The sequence below is a fragment of the Heterodontus francisci genome, chromosome 8, assembly GCF_036365525.1.
Source record: "Heterodontus francisci isolate sHetFra1 chromosome 8, sHetFra1.hap1, whole genome shotgun sequence".
NCBI classification, from domain to species: Eukaryota; Metazoa; Chordata; class Chondrichthyes; order Heterodontiformes; family Heterodontidae; genus Heterodontus; species Heterodontus francisci.
The window spans coordinates 125481379-125502380 of NC_090378.1; the positions used below are offsets into that span (position 1 = coordinate 125481379).

Here is a 21002-nt window from a genome sequence, read left to right on the forward strand (position 1 = left end):
TTTTGCTCTGCCTTCCCCCAGGAAAACTTCTTTGTAGAAGGCAGCTAACAGAATTCCAAGCTAATTTCACAGTAGTTGAAGTTTATATGAAAAAATCTAACACAACAATCTTATAAACATGTTGACATGACAGAGCCTTGATTCCATCACAGGTATTTACTTGCAAAAGAAAAATTCTCTTCCGGCATAAACACATCTTGGGATGCTGATCCCTATTGGATTCACCTGCTTAGATATGCCATCTCATGAGATATCAAGCACCTAATAGACTTGAGTTAATGCTTGTTACATATAGCTCTCAAACATTTAGAGAATTTGGTGCAGGGCAAGTCAGCAAGTCCCTGGACAGACAATCTGACAGCTGTCTGTTGTGTCAACAGCAGAAAGGGAATTTATTCTTTGACCCACTGTCAAGATCCAATACTGCTAGGTCAGTAGTGCCTGAGACATAAGTGTGGAACTTTCCTCATAGTGTCTACCTCAAGATGGATATGATAGCACATGCATTAAATAAACTGCATTGTGATCCACCCACACCTGCACTGTGGTATTTCAGAACACCTTCCAGATATGGTGTTTCTCATTGATGGATTTCCTCACATCACTGGACAATCACCAGCTCCTAACTTTTGAACAAACTACCCTGAAATCTGGTGTGGCCTTCCCTTTTGTGAGATATAAATGTGTGTGCATTTCCTTACTTTATCCTAGTGTGAATATTACAGAAAAGCACAGAGTGAAGGCAATTTTGAAAACTTCTTACTAGCTTTTTAAACTTTGGTACTTGGACATCCTGGCATTGAGCAGTTTTTGTCCAACCTCACTATCCCACAGGACACAGCACACTGTTGGTTAAATTCCATATTTAGATCTAGCGGGCTTCCGCTTAATGGTCTAGTTGTTGAGGGGAAATTATTGGAAAGAAATCCACAGCGTTGGTAGTTGTTGTGCTATCTTCCTGTAAATTGTCCATTAATTTTAAGTGGAAGAAACTTGAAGGTTAGAGCTTCTCTAAGAATATTAGTCCTTTCTTCTATGGCATAATATTTACATATGCAAGATCTTGATCTGTGACCAAATGCTAGCTTTCTCTACATTTTTTAAGATGCCATCTCAGTCTTTCCTGATCCCACTGCTTCAGGTTGATTGGTTGAACATTGTCCAGTGTCTTGGTACAAGAGGGCAGTCCGGAAGTTGAATTCAGATAAACTGGGCTGAATTTGGTTTTGCAGTGGTTAATGTCCCGGGTCGTCTTTTTGAAACACTTTGTACCTGCGATCTGAACCATCTCTCAGGCATCACTGTTGGTGGCTCTGGTGTCAACAGAGTGGTTATTTAAACTTCTATCAAACCTTGATTAGACTGCACTTCAGAGTACAGTCTCCATATTGCTAACAGGATATCAAACTGGAGAAGGTGCAAAAACAATTTACAAGAATGATACTAGAACTAAGAGGTTAAAACTATCAGGCTAAGGTTCTTTTCTTTAGAAAAGAGAATGTTGAGGGGTGACCTAACACAGGTCTTTAAAACTATGAAGGAGTTCGATAGGGTAGAGAAGATGTTTCCACTCATGGGGGAGTACAACGCAAGGAGTCATAAACAATGTTCCCTCTAAGGTGCACGCGGCTGTGCAGAAATCTGGAATGTATTATGCATTGAAATAAATAGGCTGCTTACAACTTTGTCATAAATAAAAACAGCAAATGCTGGAAGTACTCAGATCTGGCAACACCTGTAGATGGAGAAACAGAGTTAACTTTTCAGGTTGATGACCCTTCTGGGGTTCTGATGAAGGGGTATCAATTCGAAACGTTAAATCTGTTTCTTCCTCCACAGATGCTGCCAGACCTCCTGAGTATATTGTCTGTTTTTATTTCAGATTTCCAGCATCTGTGATATTTTGCTTTTGCTACAACTTTGTCAGTTTGTCGGCAGAAATTTTCAGCATAATGTAAGTCATGACTTTTAAAATGTAAACTGTCCATGGATAAAAGAGTACTACTTAGAGCAGTTTGTAGCCTGCCCAGTACTAAGCAAATTTAGAGGGTACTTTTATCATAAATATAAGATAGTCACCAATAAATCCAGTAAGTAATTCAGGAGAAGCTTCTTTACCCAGAGATTTTTGAGAATGTGAAACTTGCTGTCAAATGATATAGTTGAGGTCAATACCATAACTGTATTTAAGGGGAAGCTAGATGAGTCAATGAAAGAGAAAGGAGTAGAAGGATATGCTTAATGGGGTTAGATGAAGTAGGTGGGAGGAGACTCATGTGGCGCCTAAACACTAGCATAGAATAGTTGGATTGAATGGCCTGTTTTTGTGCTATAACTTTTATGAATTTCTTTATTATTCATTTGTGGGATGTGGGTGTTGCTGGCTAGGCCAGCATTGTTGTCTATCCCTAATTGCCCTGGAACTGAATGGCTTGCTGGGCCATTTCAGAGTCAACCACATTTCTGAGAGTCTGGAGTCACATGTAGGCCAGACCAGGTAATGGGAGCAGATTTCCTTCCCTAAAGAACATTAGTGAACCAGATGGTTTTTAATTCCAGATTTATTAATTGAATTCAAATTTCACCAACAGCTGTGGTGGGATTTGAACCCATGTCCCCAAGCATTAGCCTGGGCTCTGGATTACTAATCCAGTGACATTACCACTACGTCACTGCCTCCCCTATAGCTTATCAGATTAGTGAGATGCAGGCATTGGTCAATAATTAGCCTTACTTGATCATCTTTTTCATTCGTGAGAGATATGGGTGTTGCTGGCAAAACCAGCATTTATTTCCTTTCCCAGTTGCTCTCAAGAAGGTGATGGTGAGCTTCCTTCTTGAACCACTGCAGTCCATGTGGTGAAGTTACTCCTACAGTGCTGTTTAGGTAGGTAATTCCAGGATTTTGACCCAGTGGTGATGAATGAAGATATATTTCCAGGTCACAATGGTGTGTGACTTGGGGAGCTTGGAGCTAGTGGTGTTCTTTTGCACCTGCTGCCCTTGTACTTCAAGGTGATAAGAGGTCACGGGTTTGGAAGATGCTATTGAAGAAGCCTTGATGAATTGTTACGGTGTATCTTGCAGGTGGTACACACTGCAACCGTGTCATGCTGGTGATGAAGGGAGTGAATATTCTTTAAGGTAGTGATTGGGGTGCCAATCAAGCGGGCTGCTTTATCCTCAGTGTTGAGTTGCTTGAGTGTTGTTTGAGCTACATTCATCCAGGCAAGAGGAGAGTATTCCATTGCACATTGGATCAGCCATGGCTCAGTTCATAACACTCTTGCCTCTAAGTCGCAAGGTTCCGTGTTCAAGTCCTACTCCAGAACTTGAGCACAAAAATCAAGGTTGATACTCCAGTGCAGTACTGAGGGAGTGCTGCACTGTCAGAGGTGCTGTCTTGCAGATGAGGCATTAAACCAAAGCCCGATCTGCTCTCTCTGGTGAACGTAAAGGACACTATTTTGAAGAAGAGCTGGGGAGTTATTTTAAGTGTCCTGGCGGATACTTATCCCTCAGTCAACATCATAAAAAACAGATTATCTGATCACATTGCTGTTTGTGGGAGCTTGCTGGGCATAAATTGGCTGCTGCGTTTCCTGCACTAGATTAGTGCCTGCACTTCAAAAGTACTTTGGCTATAAAGCACTTTGAGACATCTGGTGGTCGTGAAAAGCGCTACGTAACTGCAAGTCTTTCTTTCACGCCCCTATATTGTGGTTGGTGGAAATATTTTTAGGAATCAGGAGGTGAGTTATACCCCATAGAATACCCAGGCTGTGACCTGCTCTTGTTGCCACAGAATTTGAGACTGATCCAGTAAGTTTCTGGTCAATGGCGACCCCCAGGATGTTGACTTGAGGGATTGTGAGAGCTGAACATTGTGGAAGCATCAGTAAATATTCCCACTTCTGACCTTATGATGGAGGGAAGGACATTGATGAAGTAGCTGATGATGATTGGGCCTAGGACACGACCCTGAGGAACACTTGCAATGATATCCTGGTACTGAGATGATTGACCTCCAATAACGACAACAACCATCTTCCTTTGTGCTAGATATGACTCCTGCCAGTGAAGAGTTTTCTCTGATTCCCATTAACTTTAGTTTTACGAGGGCTCTTTGATGCCACACTCAGTCAAATGCTGTCTTGATGTCACAGAGTCATAGAGTTATACAGCACAGAAACAGGCCCTTCGGCCCATCATGTCTGTGCCAGCCAACAAGCACCTATCTATTCTAATCCCATTTTCCAGCACTTGGCCCGTAGCCTTGTATGCTATGGTGTTTCAAGTGCTCATCTAAATACTTCTTAAATGTTGTGAGGGTTCCTGCCTCTACCACCCCTTCAGGTAGTTCCAGATTCCAACCACCCTCTGGGTGAAAATTTTTTTCCTCAAATCCCCTCTAAACCTCCTACCCCTTAGCTTAAATCTATGTCCCTTGGTTATTGACCCCTCCGCTAAGGTAAAAATGTTTCTCCCTATCTATCCTATCAGTGCCCCTCATAATTTTGTATACCTCAATCATGTCCCCCCCTCAGCCTTCTCTACTCTAAGGAAAACAACCCTAACCTGTCCAGTCTGTCTTCAGAGCTGAAATGTTGCAGCTCAGGCAACATCCTGGTGAATCTCCTCTGCACCCTCTCCAGTGCAATCACATCCTTCCTATAAAGGGTTAACCAGAACTGTACACAGTACTCCAGTGTGGCCTAACTAGCGTTTTATACAGTTTCATCATAACCTCCCAGCCCTTATATTCTCTGCCTCGGCTAATAAAGGCAAGTATCCCATATGCCTTCCTAACCACCTTATCTACCTGTGCTGCTGCCTTCAGTGATCTATGGACAAGTACACCAAGGTCCCTCTGACCCTCTGTACTTCCTCGGGTCTTACCATCCATTGTATATTCCCTTGCCTTGTTAGTCCTCCCAAAATGCATCACCTCACACTTCTCAGGATTAAATTCCATTTGCCACTGCTCCGCCCATCAAGGATCACTCTTTACTCACCTCTGGAATTCAGTTCTTTTGTCCATGTTTAGACCAAGGCTGGAATGAAATCTGGAACTGATCCTGGCGGATTCCAAACTGGGAATTGATGAGCCGGTTATTGGTGAGTAATAGCCGCTTGGTAGCATTGTCGATGACACCTTCCATTATTTTGCTGCTGATTGAGAGTAGACTGATGGGACGGTAATTGGTTGGATTGGATTTGTCCTGCCTTTTGTGGACAGGGCATAGCTGGCAATTTCCACATTGCTGGGTAGATCCCAGTGTTGTAGCAGCCATGGGAGGGGTTTCATTTGACAGCTCTGTCCTGATAGCTAGAGTTCCCTTTTAAAGATCTCCTGCCACCTTGTCTGTTTTCAGCAGCATGCAGAGGATATGATTGGTAAAGTAAAGATTATATTTAGGGTCATTTTCAATATACTGATGAGCATACTTCATACACTGCACTCACACCCAGCTATCCACTTAGGCCTAGCAGGGAGTGGACTTAATTTGCATTAGGAATGTATTGGTGCTGCAGGGTAAGACATGTCCTTGTATATTGCGCAGGGCCACATCTGGTCACATGAAGGATGCCTCCAATGTTGTGACATCATGATGTCGCAAAACATCTCAAAGTGGGGTCATTGCGTGGTGCATGTTTTCCCAGAACGTGTGTCCCAGATGTAGTCTACTCAGTGGTTGGTGCTCCTTAAAAACAAAGAACTCTTTTTAAGTAGGCAATCTTTTTCCAATAACTACCGTCTAATGAAGGGTATGCTTCCAAAATGTACTAACCCCTCTGTTTTCTTTACAGGTGCTGACTAACAAGGGCCTGGTGTGTATTTCCAGCATTTTCTGTACTTATTTCTGGAAAATGCATGCAGGCCAGGAATTAGTGCTGTCTGTATGATGTAATTTGCCCCTGTTGTGAGCAGTATTAATCTACATGTATTTTCAACAGAACTCCTGGCACCAAAAGCTGCATCACCCAGTGCTGAGGAAGAGGAGAGTGTGCTGTTCAACAAGTTAACCTACCTGGGCTGCACTAAGGTGACTTCTCCACGCAACGAAGCAGAGGCTCTTCGTGCTATGGCCAACCTTCGTGCCAACTGCCAAGTTCCTATTCACGTTACCCTGTATGTGCCTAATGTAGCAGATGGATCTGTAAGGTAGGCTGGCCATTTAGTCCAGTTAAAATTATTGTAAACAATGAATATAGATATTATAAGTTTAACAAAAAAAGACCCAAGACAGCATACAAACCTTCGTCTTCTGCTCAAGCTGAGTGATTCCTACCTTGGGAATGGTGCATTTTTTGACATTTCATAGTGTCAGCATCCATTGCTCCCAGTTAACCACAACCACAGAGGATCGCTTCCTTCTGTGCACCGGTGTGACATTTTTCCATTTGATGCATCAAAGTTCTCAGTAAGAGTGTCAATTATGTTGAATTATGGTCCAGTTTTCTGCAGATTCCCAGCGGCCAAGCTCATTGTCAGTAGAGTGATCGGCAGAGGGAGATGTTTTTCTCCCGTCAGCCTGGGTTCGATACAGAACTAAGTTTCAGAATTGAAATGGTAGTTCCAGTACAGCCATGTGGAATATTTCCCAGATATGGCTTATCTAAAAATCTAATTGTTGCGTCATCAGATTTCAGTTAATCCCAGTCATCAATCAAGTGATGGAAAGAGTCATTATTAGTTCTATCACTGCTCCTGCTCACCATTAATATGTTCATCGATGCTAAGTTTGGATAATACCAGAAGCACTTCTCCCAGTCTTGCTCCAAACATCCAAGCAAGAGCTCAATGCCAGAGGAGAGGTGAGAGTGGCTGCCCTTGACACAAAGATGTTGTTCGACTGAGGATGACCCAAACAAATCTCAGGTCAATGGAGATTAAACACACTGTAGTGACTTGGAGTCATACTTGATACAAAGTAAGTGATTGAGACCAATCATCACAGCCTTAGAACATCACTGTTGGAGTTCCTTAGGGAAACATCCTCAGCCCACCAATCTTCAGCTGCTTCACCAATGATTCTCCCTCTTTCGTAAGATCAGGAGCAGGGATGTTCACTGGCGAATCAACTGTTCCATTAATAACAACTCTGTTAAAGCAGGCCATGGTATCCTACATCAGGACCTGAAAACCATTGAGGCTCGATCTGACAAATGGTAGGTGACAATTATGCCACATGCGTATATTTTGAAAAGGAGAAAGCCCAACCATCTTTTCCTGACCTTCATTGGTACCAAACACTGCTGAATCCCCCTACCTTCAACATCTTGCAGGCTACCACTGACCAGAAGTTGAGTTGGACCAGCCATATCAATACTGTGGCTGCAAGTGCAGGGTGAAAGTTGGGTGTCCCATCTCAAAGCCCCTCTCCATTGTCTACAAGGCTGGGATCAAGAGTGTGTTGAGATATTCATCACTCACGTGGATGGATACAGCTGCAACAGTAATCAAGAAGTTCGACATCATCCAGAATGGAGGAGTTAACCTGATTGTGCTTCTTCCATTGGAATCAATAACCTCCCCCACCATCACCAATGCACTGTGACTGCAATATGTCTAATTTACGATTCACTGCAGCAACTCACCAAGTTCACTTTCAACATTACCTCTTTCCCTTGTGACCTCTACCACTGAGAAGGATAAGATATTGCAGGAACACCCATCACCTCCAAGTTTCTCTCCAAGCATCATACCATCCTGTCTTGAACATATATTGCCCTTTCATTGCTGTTGGGTTAATATCCTTCAGCATAAAGACTAGCGGTTCAAGAAGGCGGCTCACCACCATCTTCTGAGAGTAACTGCAAATAGACAATTAATGCGACCTTGCAAGAATTGCCTACCTCCTGAGCATAAGTTTAAAGAAACAGTATGTTATCCCATTGGGTCAATGAGTCCCTTAAGTTGATTAATCTAATCTAACCTAAATAAAGCTAGAGATACAGCACTGAAACAGGCCCTTCGGCCCACCGAGTCTGTGCCGAACATCAACCACCCATTTATACTAATCCTACACTAATTCCATACTCCTACCAAACATCGCCACCTGTCCCTATATTTCCCTACCACCTACCTATACTAGTGACAATTTCTAATGGCCAATTTACCTACCAACCTGCAAGTCTTTTGGCTTGTGGGAGGAAACCGGAGCACCCGGAGAAAACCCACGCAGACACAGGGAGAACTTGCAAACTCCACACAGGCAGTACCCGGAATCGAACCCGGGTCCCTGGAGCTGTGAGGCTGCAGTGCTAACCACTGCGCCACTGTGCCGCCCCTAAATTGTTTACCCAGCTGTGGTATTCCTTTGGATTCTTCATTTTTCAACATATTTTTACTTGTGTGTTAAAATATTGTTTTTGCTTATTATTCCATCTACATACAAACATAGAAATTTGGAGCAGGAGAAGACCATTAGGCCCCTCAAATCTGCTCTGCCATTTGATAAGGTCATGGCTGATCTGATTATGGCCTCAACTCTATTTTCCTGTCTACCTCATACCCTTTGACTCCCTTATCAATCAATAAGCTATCTCACTCAGCCTTAAAAATATTCAATGACCCTGCATCCACTGCTCTCTGGGAAAGAGAATTCCACAGACTAACAGCCCTCAGAGAAAAAAATTCTCCTATCTCCATCTTAAAAGGGAGACCCTTTATTTTTAAGCTGTGCTCCTGGTTCTAGTCTCTCTCATGAGGGGAAACATCCTTTCAGTATCCACCCTGTCAAGTCCCCTCAAGATCTTATATGTTTCAATAAGATCACCTCTCATTCTTCTAAACTCCAATGGATACAGGCCCAACCTGTCCAACCTTTCCTCATAAGATTACCCCTTCATCCCAGGAATCAGTTGAGTGAACCTTCTCTGAACTGCTTCGAATGCAATTATATCCTTTCCTAAGTAAGGAGCCCAAAACTGTACTCAATACTCCAGACGTGATCTCACCAAAACCTTGTACAACTGTAGCAAAACTTCCTTATTTTTATATTCCATTCCCTTTGCAATAAACGACAACTTTCCACTTGCCTTCCTAATCACTTGCTGTACCTGCATACTAACCCTTTGTGATTCATGTACCAGGGCACCCAGATCCCTCTGTACCGTAGAGTTCTGCAATCTCTCTCTATCTAAATAATATACTGCTTTTCTATTCTTCCTGCCAAAGTGGACAAGTTCAAATTTTCCCCCATTACACTTCAACTGCCAATTTTTTATCCACTCACTTAACTGATCTAAATCCCTTTGCAGGCACCTTATATCCTTCTCACAACTTACTGTGCTCCCTATCTTTGTGTCATCAACAAACTTAGCAACCATACATTCAGTCCCTTGATCCAAATCATTGACATAGATTGTAAATCGTTGTGGCCCCAGCACTGATCCCTGTGGCACTCCACTAGTTACAGCTTGCCAACCTGAAAATGACTCATTTATCCCTTACTCTCTGCTTCCAGTTAGCTAATCAATCCTCTATCCATGTTAATATGTTACCCCCCCAGTTAGCTCTTATTTTGTGTAGTAACCTTTGATGTGGCGCCTTATCAAACGCCTTTTGGAAATCCAAATATACTGCATCTACAGGTTCCCCTTTATACGGTTGCTTGTTACTTCCTCAAAGGATTATAATAAATTAGTCAAACATGATTTCCTTTTCACAAAACCATGTTGAGTCTGCCTGATTGTATGAAGAGTATCTAAGTGCCCAGCCATAATCTCCTTAATAATAGATTCTAGCATTTTTCCAGTGACAGAAGTTAGGCTAACTGGCCTGTAATTCCTGCTTTCTGTCTCCCTCCTTTCTTGAATGGAGGAGTTACATTTGCTATTTTCCAATTTGATGGGACCTTTCCAGAATCTGGGGAATTTTGGAAAATTACAACCATTGCTTCTACTATCTCTGCAGCCACTTCTTTTAAAACTGTCATATTAGGTTTTGTCATGAATTTTGATTTTAAACTCTGACTGGAGTGAAGGGAGGACTTGTTAAACAGATCAGTCGTGGCTGGAAAAGACATTTGCATATTAACAGACAGTGTTTGGAAGGACAAAGCAGCCATTCCCTGACATTCAACCCACAATGGACTTTTGATCACCTGACGTTGAAGGTGGGGGAGCTCGCATTCCAGGTTGACTGCTAAGGTGGCCGAATACAGAAATGGACATGGTCAAACTGGCTAGTCACATGACTAACTTGCTGGGCAACCTAAGTTTTTGAATTTGTACAAACAGTTTGGGGAGAAAGCTGTTTGCTCCTGGACTAAGAAGATCTCTCTTATGTCTGCTCCCATCTTTTTCTCACTTGCCTCTGAATCCACTGAAGACACATGAACCCCAAGAGAAAAGTCTCTTACGGCGAACAAGGTTTAAGAAGAATACTGGGCCCCAACGAAAAGCAAGATCTACCTACAGTTGAGGACTCTACAGTGAGCCAGAAGAACCGTAACAACAACTCTTCAGATATTGCCTCAAACGTTTCCACTTTATTTCTTCTGTTTTCTTCCTGTCCCTGCGTTTGTGTATCATGTGTGCATGTTAGCGTGGGCGCTTCGTGTATCTGTAGGTGTTAACCGAATTAGAATTTAATAACATTTCACTTTTCTTTAAACCTGAGAAAGCCTGTTGTGCTGGTTTCTTTGCCTTATAATTGGAAAGCAGGGAGCAAGGATTCACCAAGGGGGAGCTAAAAACAGTGTGTTTAAAAATTAAACCCTTTTACACTAAGACCAGGTGAAGGCTATACCTCTTTCTCACCTGGTCGTAACAAAAACCCTAGGATGAACTCCATCAGTTTCTGGGGACTTGTCAGCCTTTAGTTCTAATAGTTCCCTTTCCATGGTGATTGTAATTGTTCAAAATTTCTCCCTGCCTTTCACCTCTTGATTTACAAGTATTTCTGGGATGTTACTTTTGTCTTCTACAGTGAAGACAGACACAAAATATCTGTTCAACGCTTCTGTCATTTCCTTATTCCCCATTATTAATTCCCCAGACCCTCTCTTTAGAGGACCCACGCGCACTTTTGTTACTCTTTTCCTTTTGAAATACTTGTAAAACAGTTAGTATTTTTATGTTTCTAGCTAGTTTTCTCTTATACTCTAATTTCTCCCTCCTTATTAATTATTTTAGTCATTCTTTGCTGGTTTTTAAATTCTGTCCAATCTTCCAACCTACCACTACTCTTAGCAGAATTGTACATATTTTCTTTCAATTGGTACTATCATTAGTTAGCCACGGATGGTGCATCCTTCTCCTAGTGTCTGTCTTTCTTACTGGAATGTATCTTTACTGAGCATTATGAAATAACTCCATAAATGTCTGCCATTGCACCTCTACTGACCTTAACCTAATCGTCCAATACACTTGAGCCAGCTCAGCCTTCATATCCTTATAATTGCCTTTATTTAAATTTAAATCACTACGGGCAGCACAGTGGCGCAGTGGTTAGCACCGCAGCCTCACAGCTCCAGGGACCCGGGTTCAATTCTGGGTACTGCCTGTGCGGAGTTTGTAAGTTCTCCCTGTGTCTGCGTGGGTTTTGCCGGATGCTCCAGTTTCCTCCCACATCCAAAAGACTTGCAGGTGATAGGTAAATTGGCCGTTGTAAATTGCCCCTAGTGTAGGGAGGTGATAGGGAATATGGGATTACTGTAGGGTTAGTATAAATGGGTGGTTGTTGGTCGGCACAGACTCGGTGGGCCGAAGGGCCTGTTTCAGTGCTGTATCTCTAAATAAAAAAATAAATTAGTCTTTGACCCATTCCGCTCTCCCTCAAACTGAATGCGAAGTTTAATCATGTTATGATTGCTGCTACCTGGAGGCTCCTTTATGATGAGATCATTAATTAAACCTGCCTCATTGCACCCTATCAGGTCTAGAAGAGCCTGCTCTCTAGTTGGCTGTAAGAAATTGTCCCAAAAACACTCTGTGACCTCATCTTCCAGGCTACCTTTGCCAATCTTATTTTGTACTACAAGATTTTTGTGTGTTTAGGTGGGATGTTGACCCACAACGTACAGACTCTGGTTTCTTAATCAAGATAGAGAGTTTATTAAGTACAGCAAGAATATATGAGCAGTACTAGGGTGTCCTTGGTCCTTGCTTTCCGAGCTGCTGTGGCGCAGTCTTCTTTCTTGAAATGTTCTTTTCACTGTAGGTTGTTCTCTTCTTGAATCGGTGCATGCCGAGTTGTCCCAGCACCTGCCATTTATGGCCCCTTCTGAGGGTTCCTTCCACATGAGGTCACATTCCACCTTAATCCTTCCATATGACCTCACCTTCTGTACATTGTCTCTTCTTGATTGATTTATTTCTTTTGGGCCTCCTTATCTCGAGAGACAATGGATACGCGCCTGGAGGTGGTCAGTGGTTTGTGAAGCAGCGCCTGGAGTGGCTACAAAGGCCAATTCTGGAGTGACAGGCTCTTCCACAGGTGCTGCAGAGAAATTTGTTTGTCGGGGCTGTTGCACAGTTGGCTCTCCCCTTGCGCCTCTGTCTTTTTTCCTGCCAACTACTAAGTCTCTTCGACTCGCCACAATTTAGCCCTGTCTTTATGACTGCCCGCCAGCTCTGGCGAATGCTGGCAACTGACTCCCACGACTTGTGATCAATGTCACACGATTTCATGTCGCGTTTGCAGACGTCTTTATAGCGGAGACATGGACGGCCGGTGGGTCTGATACCAGTGGCGAGCTCGCTGTACAATGTGTCTTTGGGGATCCTGCCATCTTCCATGCGGCTCACATGGCCAAGCCATCTCAAGCGCCGCTGACTCAGTAGTGTGTATAAGCTGGGGGTGTTGGCCACTTCAAGGACTTCTGTGTTGGAGATATAGTCCTGCCACCTGATGCCAAGTATTCTCCGAAGGCAGCGAAGATGGAATGAATTGAGACGTCGCTCTTGGCTGACATACGTTGTCCAGGCCTCGCTGCCGTAGAGCAAGGTACTGAGGACACAGGCCTGATACACTCGGACTTTTGTGTTCCGTGTCAGTGCGCCATTTTCCCACACTCTCTTGGCCAGTCTGGACATAGCAATGGAAGCCTTACCCATGCGCTTGTTGATTTCTGCATCTAGAGACAGGTTACTGGTGATAGTTGAGCCTAGGTCGGTGAACTCTTGAACCACTTCCAGAACGTGGTCGCCAATATTGATGGATGGAGCATTTCTGACGTCCTGCCCCATGATGTTCGTTTTCTTGAGGCTGATGGTTAGGCCAAATTCATTGCAGGCAGCCGCAAGCTTGTCGATGAGACTCTGCAGGCACTCTTCAGTGTGAGATGTTAAAGCAGCATCGTCAGCAAAGAGGAGTTCCCTGACGAGGACTTTCCGTACTTTGGACTTCGCTCTTAGACGGGCAAGGTTGAACAACCTGCCCTCTGATCTTGTGTGGAGGAAAATTCCTTCTTCAGAGGATTTGAATGCATGTGAAAGCAGCAGGGAGAAGAAAATCCCAAAAAGTGTGGGTGCGAGAACACAGCCCTGTTTCACACCACTCAGGATAGGAAAGAGCTCTGAGGAGGAGCCACCATGTTGAATTGTGCCTTTCATATTGTCATGGAATGAGGTGATGATACTTAGTAGCTTTGGTGGACATCCGATCTTTTCTAGTAGTCTGAAGAGACCACGTCTGCTGACGAGGTCAAAGGCTTTGGTGAGATCAATGAAAGCAATGTAGAGGGGCATCTGTTGTTCACGGCATTTCTCCTGTATCTGACGAAGGGAGAACAGCATGTCAATGGTCGATCTCTCTGCACGAAAGCCACACTGTGCCTCAGGGTAGACGCGCTCGGCCAGCTTCTGGAGCCTGTTCAGAGCGACTCGAGCAAAGACTTTCCCCACTATGCTGAGCAGGGAGATTCCACGGTAGTTGTTGCAGTCACCGCGGTCACCTTTGTTTTTATAGAGGGTGATGATATTGGCATCGCGCATGTCCTGGGGTACTGCTCCCTCGTCCCAGCACAGGCATAGCAGTTCATGTAGTGCTGAGAGTATAGCAGGCTTGGCACTCTTGATTATTTCAGGGGTAATGCTGTCCTTCCCAGGGGCTTTTCCGCTGGCTAGAGAATCAATGGCATCACTGAGTTCCGATTTGGTTGGCTGTATGTCCAGTTCATCCATGACTGGATTGATTTATAATAGTCAGATTACAGCAGATATGACCCTACCCTCTGTACATTGTCTCTGCAGACACCTTGATTGCCCAAGTCATTGTCACACGATGGGGAATGTTTGCTGTCTCCATCAACATTCCAGTCTTGAATGGTCTCTGAATATCTTTATTTACATCTCCATCCTCATGGGGCCTACAAGTCTGTTGTGACTCTGAGTGTATCGCAATTGAAATAGAGAATGGGCAGTAATCAAGACATCCGGTCTCCTACAAAGCTCTTTCTACTATTGTTGTAACAGTGAACACTGTCTCCCACCATCTCCCCACTCCAGTATACAAATATACATTTCACATTTAACAACATGATTCTAAACACAAAGTACATAACTTATTCCTAAGTTAATACATTGACACTTATACAAAGTGTAACTATTTCTGAGCATAATCGCAACATCACTTAAAATCATTCTACTTTACAACATAGCATCTTATGTGAGTTTGTATCAGGCCATAACTTACATAGATTCATGCAACAGATAAAACATGGCAGAGGTTAACCCCTTAGTTCCTATAGCCCAATCTATGTTTAGATTAAAATCACCATGATTATTGCTGTACCTTTCGTACAAGCCGCATTATTTCTTTCTGTATACCCTGTCCTACCATGTAGTTACTGTTAGGGTTTCTATGAACTACTTCCACAAGTGACTCCTTACTTTTGCTATTTCTTATCTCGACCCAAACTGATTCTACATCTTGATCTTTAGAACTAAGGTCATCTCTCAGTACTGTCCTAAGGTCGTCCTTAGTTAACAGAGCTACCCCACCACTTTTCCCTAGCTTCCTGTCCTTCTGAAATGCCAAGTACCCTTTAATATCCAGGTCCTAGCCTTTGTCACCTTGCAACCAAGTGTAATGGTTATTAGGTCATACATATTTATTTCTATTTGTGCTGACAATTCATCCGTTTTGTTACGAATGCTACGGGCATTCAGATAGAGAGTCTTTAGTTTTGTCTTTTTACAACTTTTGCAAACTCTGGCCTTATCTCCTGGCGCACTCTGAAATTTATGCTCTCTGTCCCTTCCTGCCATGCTTTGATTATCATTATCCTTATTGTTACCTTGCTCTCTTGCCTTGTCCTTTCCCTTTAATTTACAACATTAAAAATTGTTTTTTATTCATTCATGGGATGTGGGCATCGCTGGCTAGGCCAGCATTTATTGCCCATCCCTAATTGCCCTTGTGAAGGTGGTGGTGAGCTGCCTTCTTGAAGGTCTCCATGTGAGGTAGGTACACCCACAGTGCTGTTAGGAAGGGAGTCCCAGGATTTTGACCCAGCGACAGTGAAGGAACGGCGATATAGTTCCAAGTCAGGATGGTGTGTGACTTGGAGGGGAACTTGCAGGTGGTGGTGTTCCCACGCATTTGCTGCCCTTGTCCTGCTAGTTGGTAGAGGTCGCGGGTTTGGAAGGTGCTGTCTAAGGAACCTTGGTGCGTTGCTGCAGTGCATCTTGTAGATGATACACACTGCTGTCACTGTGCGTCAGCGGCGGAGGGAGTGAATGTTTGTGGATGGGTTGCCAATCAAACGGGCTGCTTTGTCCTGGATGGTGTCAAACGTCTTGAGTGTTGTTGGAGCTGCACCCATCCAGGCAAATGGAGAGTATTCCATCACACTCCTGACTTGTGCCTTGTAGATGGTGGACAGGGATTGGGGAGTCAGGAGGTGAATTACTCGCCGCAGGATTCTTAGCCTCTGACCTGCTCTTGTAGCCACGGCATTTATATGGCTACTCCAGTTTCTGGTCAATGGTAATCCCTAGGATGTTGATAGTGGGGGATTCAGTGATCGTAATGCGATTGAATGTCAAGGGGAGATGGTTAGATTCTCTCTTGTTGGAGATGGCCCTTCCCTGGCACGTGCCTGGCGTGAATGTTACTTACCACTTATCAGCCCAAGCCTGGATATTGTCCAGGTCTTGCTGTATTTCTACACGGACTGCTTCAGAATCTGACGAGTCCCGAATGGTGCTGAACATTGTGCAATCATCAGCAAACATCCCCACTTCTGATCTTATGATTGAAGGAAGGTCATTGATGAAGCAGCTGAAGATGGTTGGGCCTAGGACGCTACCCTGAGGAACTCCTTCAATGATGTCCTGGAGCTGAGATGACTTTTGTCCATGTTTGAACCAAGGCTGTAATGGGTGCTGAGTGGCCCTGGCGGAACCCAAACTGAGCGTCACTGAGCAGGTTATTGCTAAGCAAGTGCCACTTGATGGCACTGTTGATGACACTTTCCATCACTTTACTGATGATTGAGAGTAGACTGGTGGGGTGGTAATTGGCCAGGTTGGACTTGTCCTGCTTTTTGTGTACAGGACATACCTGGGCAATTTTTCACATTGTCGGGTAGATGCCAGTGTTGTAGCTGTACTGGAACAGCTTGGCCAGGGGTACAGCAAGTTCTGGAGCACATGTCTTCAGTATTATTGCCGGAATATTGTCACGGCCCATAGCCTTTGCAGTATCCAGTGTCTTCAGTCGTTTCTTGATATCACGCGGAGTGAATCGAATTGGCTGAAGTCCAGCATCTGTGATTCTGGGGTCTTCAGAGGAGGCCGAGATGGATCATCAACTTGGCACTTCTGGTTGAAGTACACTGCATTGATGTACTGGGCTCCCCCATCATTGAGGTTGGGGATATTTGTGGAGCCGCCTCCTCCAGTTCGTTGTTTCATTGTACATTCACAGCTGGATGTAGCAGGACTGCAGAACTTGGATCTGATCCGTTGGTTGTGGGATTGCTTAACTCTATCAATCGCATGCTGCTTACGCAGTTTGGCACGCAAGTAGTCATGTGTTGTAACTTCACCAGGTTGACACCTCATTTTGAGGTATGCCTGGTGCTGCTCCTGGCATGCCCTCCTGCATTCTTCATTGAACCAGAGTTCATCTCCTGGCTTCATGGTAATGGCAGAGTGGGGGATATGCCGGGCCATGAGATTACAGATTGTGGTTGAATACAATTCTGCTGTTGCTGATGGCCCACAGAGCCTCATGTGTCCAGTTTTGCATTGCTAGATCTGTTTGAAATCTATCCCATTTAGCACGGTGATAGTGCCACACAACATGATGGATGGTATCCTCAATGTGAAGGTGGGACTTCGTCTCCACAAGAACTGTGCGGTGGTCACTCCTACCAATACTGTTGTGGACAGATGTATCTGCGGCAGACAGATTGGTGAGGACGAGGTCAAGTATGTTTTTCCCTCTTGTTGTTTCCCTCACCACCTGCCACAGACCCAGCCTCGCAGCTATGTCCTTTAGGACTTGGCCTGCTCGGTCAATTATGGTGCTATTGAGCCACTCTTGGTGATGGACATTGAAGTCCCCCACTCAGAGTACATTCTGCACCCTTGCCACCCTCAGTGCTTCCTCCAAGTAGTGTTCAACATGCAGGAGTTCTGACTCATCAGCTGAAGGAGGGCGGTAGGTGGTAATCAGCAGGAGGTTTGCTTGCCTATGTTTGACCTGATGCCATGAGACTTCATGGGGTCCGGAGTCGATGTTGAGGACTCCCAGGACAACTCCCTCCCTACTGTATACCACTGTGCTGCCACCTCTGCCGGGTTTGTCCTGCCAGTGGGACAGGACATACCCAGGGATAGTGATGGCAGTGTCTGGGACATTGTACGGTATGATTCTGTGAGTATGACCATGTCAGGCTGTTGCTTGACTAGTCTGTGGGACAGCTCTCCCAACTTTGGCACAAGCACCCTGATGTTAGTAAGGAGGACTTTGCAGGATTGACAGGACTGAGTTTGCCGTTGTCGTTTCCGGTGCCTAGGTCGATGCCGGGTGGTCTGTCCGGTTTCATTCTTTTTTATTGTCTTCGTAGCGGTTAGATACAACTGAGTGGCTTGCTAGGCCATTTCAGAGGGCATGTAAGAGTCAACCACATTGCTGTGGGTCTGGAGTCACATGTAGGCCAGACCAGGTTAAGGACAGCAGATTTCTTTCCCTAAATGACATTAATGAACCAGATGGGTTTTTACAACAATTGACAATGGTTTCATGGCCATCATTAGACTAGCTTTTAATTCCAGATTAAGTCATTGAATTCAAATTCCACCTTCTGCTGTGGTGGGATTTGAACCCATGTCCCCAGAGCAATACCTTGGGTCTCTGGGTTACTAGTCCAGTGACAATACCACTACACCATCGCCTGCCCCCATCTTTTACATCTTCCTTCATGTGATCCCTCGCCACCACTATTTAGTTTAAAGCCCTCTTTACTGCCCTAATTATACGATTTGCCAAAGGTACAACTCCCACTTACCCACTACTGGTGCCAGTGCCCCATGAATCGAAACCCATGTCCCCCACACCGGTAATTCAGAGATTATTACCTTTGAGGTTCTGCTTATTATTTTAACCCCTAGCTGCTCTTACTCCCCATGCGGAACCTCTTTCGTAGTCCTATCTATGCTGTTGGTACCTATGTGGACCACGACGAGTGGATCCTCCTCCTCCGCCTTCCACTGCAAGTTCCTCTCAAGCCCTGAGCAGATGTCTGGAATCCTGGCACTGGGCAGGTAACACAGCCTTCTAGACTCCAGCTCTTGGCTACTGAGAACTGTGCCTATCCCCCTGACTATAATGTTCCCTAGTACCACTACATTCCTATTATCTCTTCCCACTTGAATGGCTTCCTGTACCACGGTGCCATGGCCAGTTTGCCCATTCACCCTGCAGTCCCCTCTCTCATCCATACAAGCTGTAAGAACCTCAAACCTGTTGGACTTTTGAAAGGGCTGAGGCTCCTGCGGTGGCAGACATTTATGGGGATATTTCAGAATATACAGAATAGATACATTTCAACGAGAAAGAAAAAGTCCAAGGGTGGGACCTGCCATCTGTGGTGAACTAAAACAGTTAAAGATAGTATCAGACTTAAATAAAAAGCCTATAATTGCGCAAAGATGGGAGGCATGTCAGAAGATTGGACAGAATATAAAAAAACAGCAAAGAATGACTAAAAGATTGATAAGGAAGGTAAAATTAGAGTACAAGAGAAATATCAAGACATATAGTAAGAGTTTCTGTAGATATTTTAAAAAGAAAAGAGTTAACAAAGTGAACGTTGGTCTTATAAAAAGTGAGTCTGGGGAATTAATAATGGATAATAAGGAGATGACAAATGAATTGAACAGATATTTTATATCAGTCTTCACTATTGAGGATACAAGTAACATCCCAGTATTAGCTGTAAGTCAGGAAATGGAAGGGAGGGAGGAACTCAAGAAAATTACAATCACCAGGGAAATGGTACTGAACAAATTGTTGGAGCTGTGGGCTGACAAGTCCCTGGGTCCTGATGGACTTCGTCCTAGGGTGTTAAAAGAAGAGACCAGTGAGATAGTTGATGTGTAGTTTTAATTTTCCAAAATTCCCTAGATTCGGGGAAGGTTCCTTTAGATTGGACAAAAGTGAATGTAGCTCCTTTATTCAAAAAGGGAGGGAGACAGAAAGCAGGAAACTACAGGCCAGTTCGCTTAACATCTGTCTGAGGGAAGATGTTATAGCAGGGCATTTAGAAAAATTCAAATTAATCAGGTAGAGTCAACATAGTTTTGTGAAAGGGAAATTATGTTTAACCAATTTATTGGAGTTCTTTGAGGGAGTTACATGTGCTGTGGATAAAGGGGAACCAGTGGATGTATTGTACTTAGATTTCCAGAAGGCATTTGATAAGGTGCCTCATCAAAGGTTATTGCAGAAAATAAAAGCTCATGGTTTAGGGGGTAACATATTGGCATGGGTAGAAGATTGGTTAACTAACAGGAAACAGAGAGTAGGCATAAATGGTCATTTTCTGGTTGGCAAGATGTAACGAGTGGTGTGCCACGGGGATCTGTGCTGGGGCCTCGACTTTTTACAATTTATATAAATGACTTAGATGAAGAGACTGAAGGTATGGTTGCTAAATTTGCTGATGACACAAAGATAGATAGAGAATTAATTTGTGAAGAGGACATAAAGGGGCTACAAAGGGATATAGATAGGTTAAGTGAGTGGGCAAAAATCTGGCAAATGCAGTATAATGTGGGAAAGTGTGAAATTGTCCACTTTGTCAGGAAGAATAAAAACGAAGCATATCTAAATGGCGAGAGATTGCAGAGCTCTGAGATGCAGAGGGATCTGGGTGTGCTTGTACATGAATCGCAGAAGGTCAGTATGCAGGCACAGCACATAATTAGGAAAGCTGATAGAATGTTATCGTTTACTGCAAGGGGAATTGAATACAAAAGTAGGGAGGTTATGCTTCAGCTATACACGGGGCATTGGTGAGACCACATTTGGAGTACTGTGTACAGTACTGGTCTTATTTAAGGAAGGATGTAAATGCGTTGGAGGCAGTACAGAGAAGGTTTACTAGACTAATACCTGGAATGGGTGGGCTGTCTTACAAGGCGACCTCATTTAAGCATATAAGATCCTGAGGGATCTTGACAGGGTGGATGTGGAAAGGATGTTTCCCCTTGTGGGAGAATCGAGAACTAGGGGTCACTGTTTAAAAATAAGGGGTTGCCCATTTAAGACCGAGATGAGGAGAAATGTTTTCTCGGAGGGTCGTGAGTCTTTGGAATTCTCTTCCTCAAAAGGCAGTGGAAGCAGAGTCTTTGAATATTTTTAAGGTAGATAAGCAAGGGGGTGGAAGGTCATCGGGGGTAGGTGGAAATGTGGAGTAATCAGTTCAGCCATGAAACATAGAAAATAGGAGCAGGAGTAGGCCATTCGGCCCTTCGAGCCTGCTCTGCCATTCATTATGATCATGGCTGATCATCAACCCAGTAACTTGTTCCCA

General features: G+C 44.1%; 1 protein-coding gene across 1 annotated transcript in view; it reads left to right on the forward strand.

Moving 5' to 3' along the window:
- Nucleotides 1-21002, forward strand: part of LOC137373267 (rab GTPase-activating protein 1-like) — a 600347-nt gene that overhangs the window by 35218 nt on the left and 544127 nt on the right. Inside the window, exon 4 of the mRNA XM_068038116.1 lies at nucleotides 5959-6166. Within this exon, the coding sequence (XP_067894217.1) occupies nucleotides 5959-6166 (208 nt within the window). The remainder of the gene's footprint in view (nucleotides 1-5958; nucleotides 6167-21002) is intronic.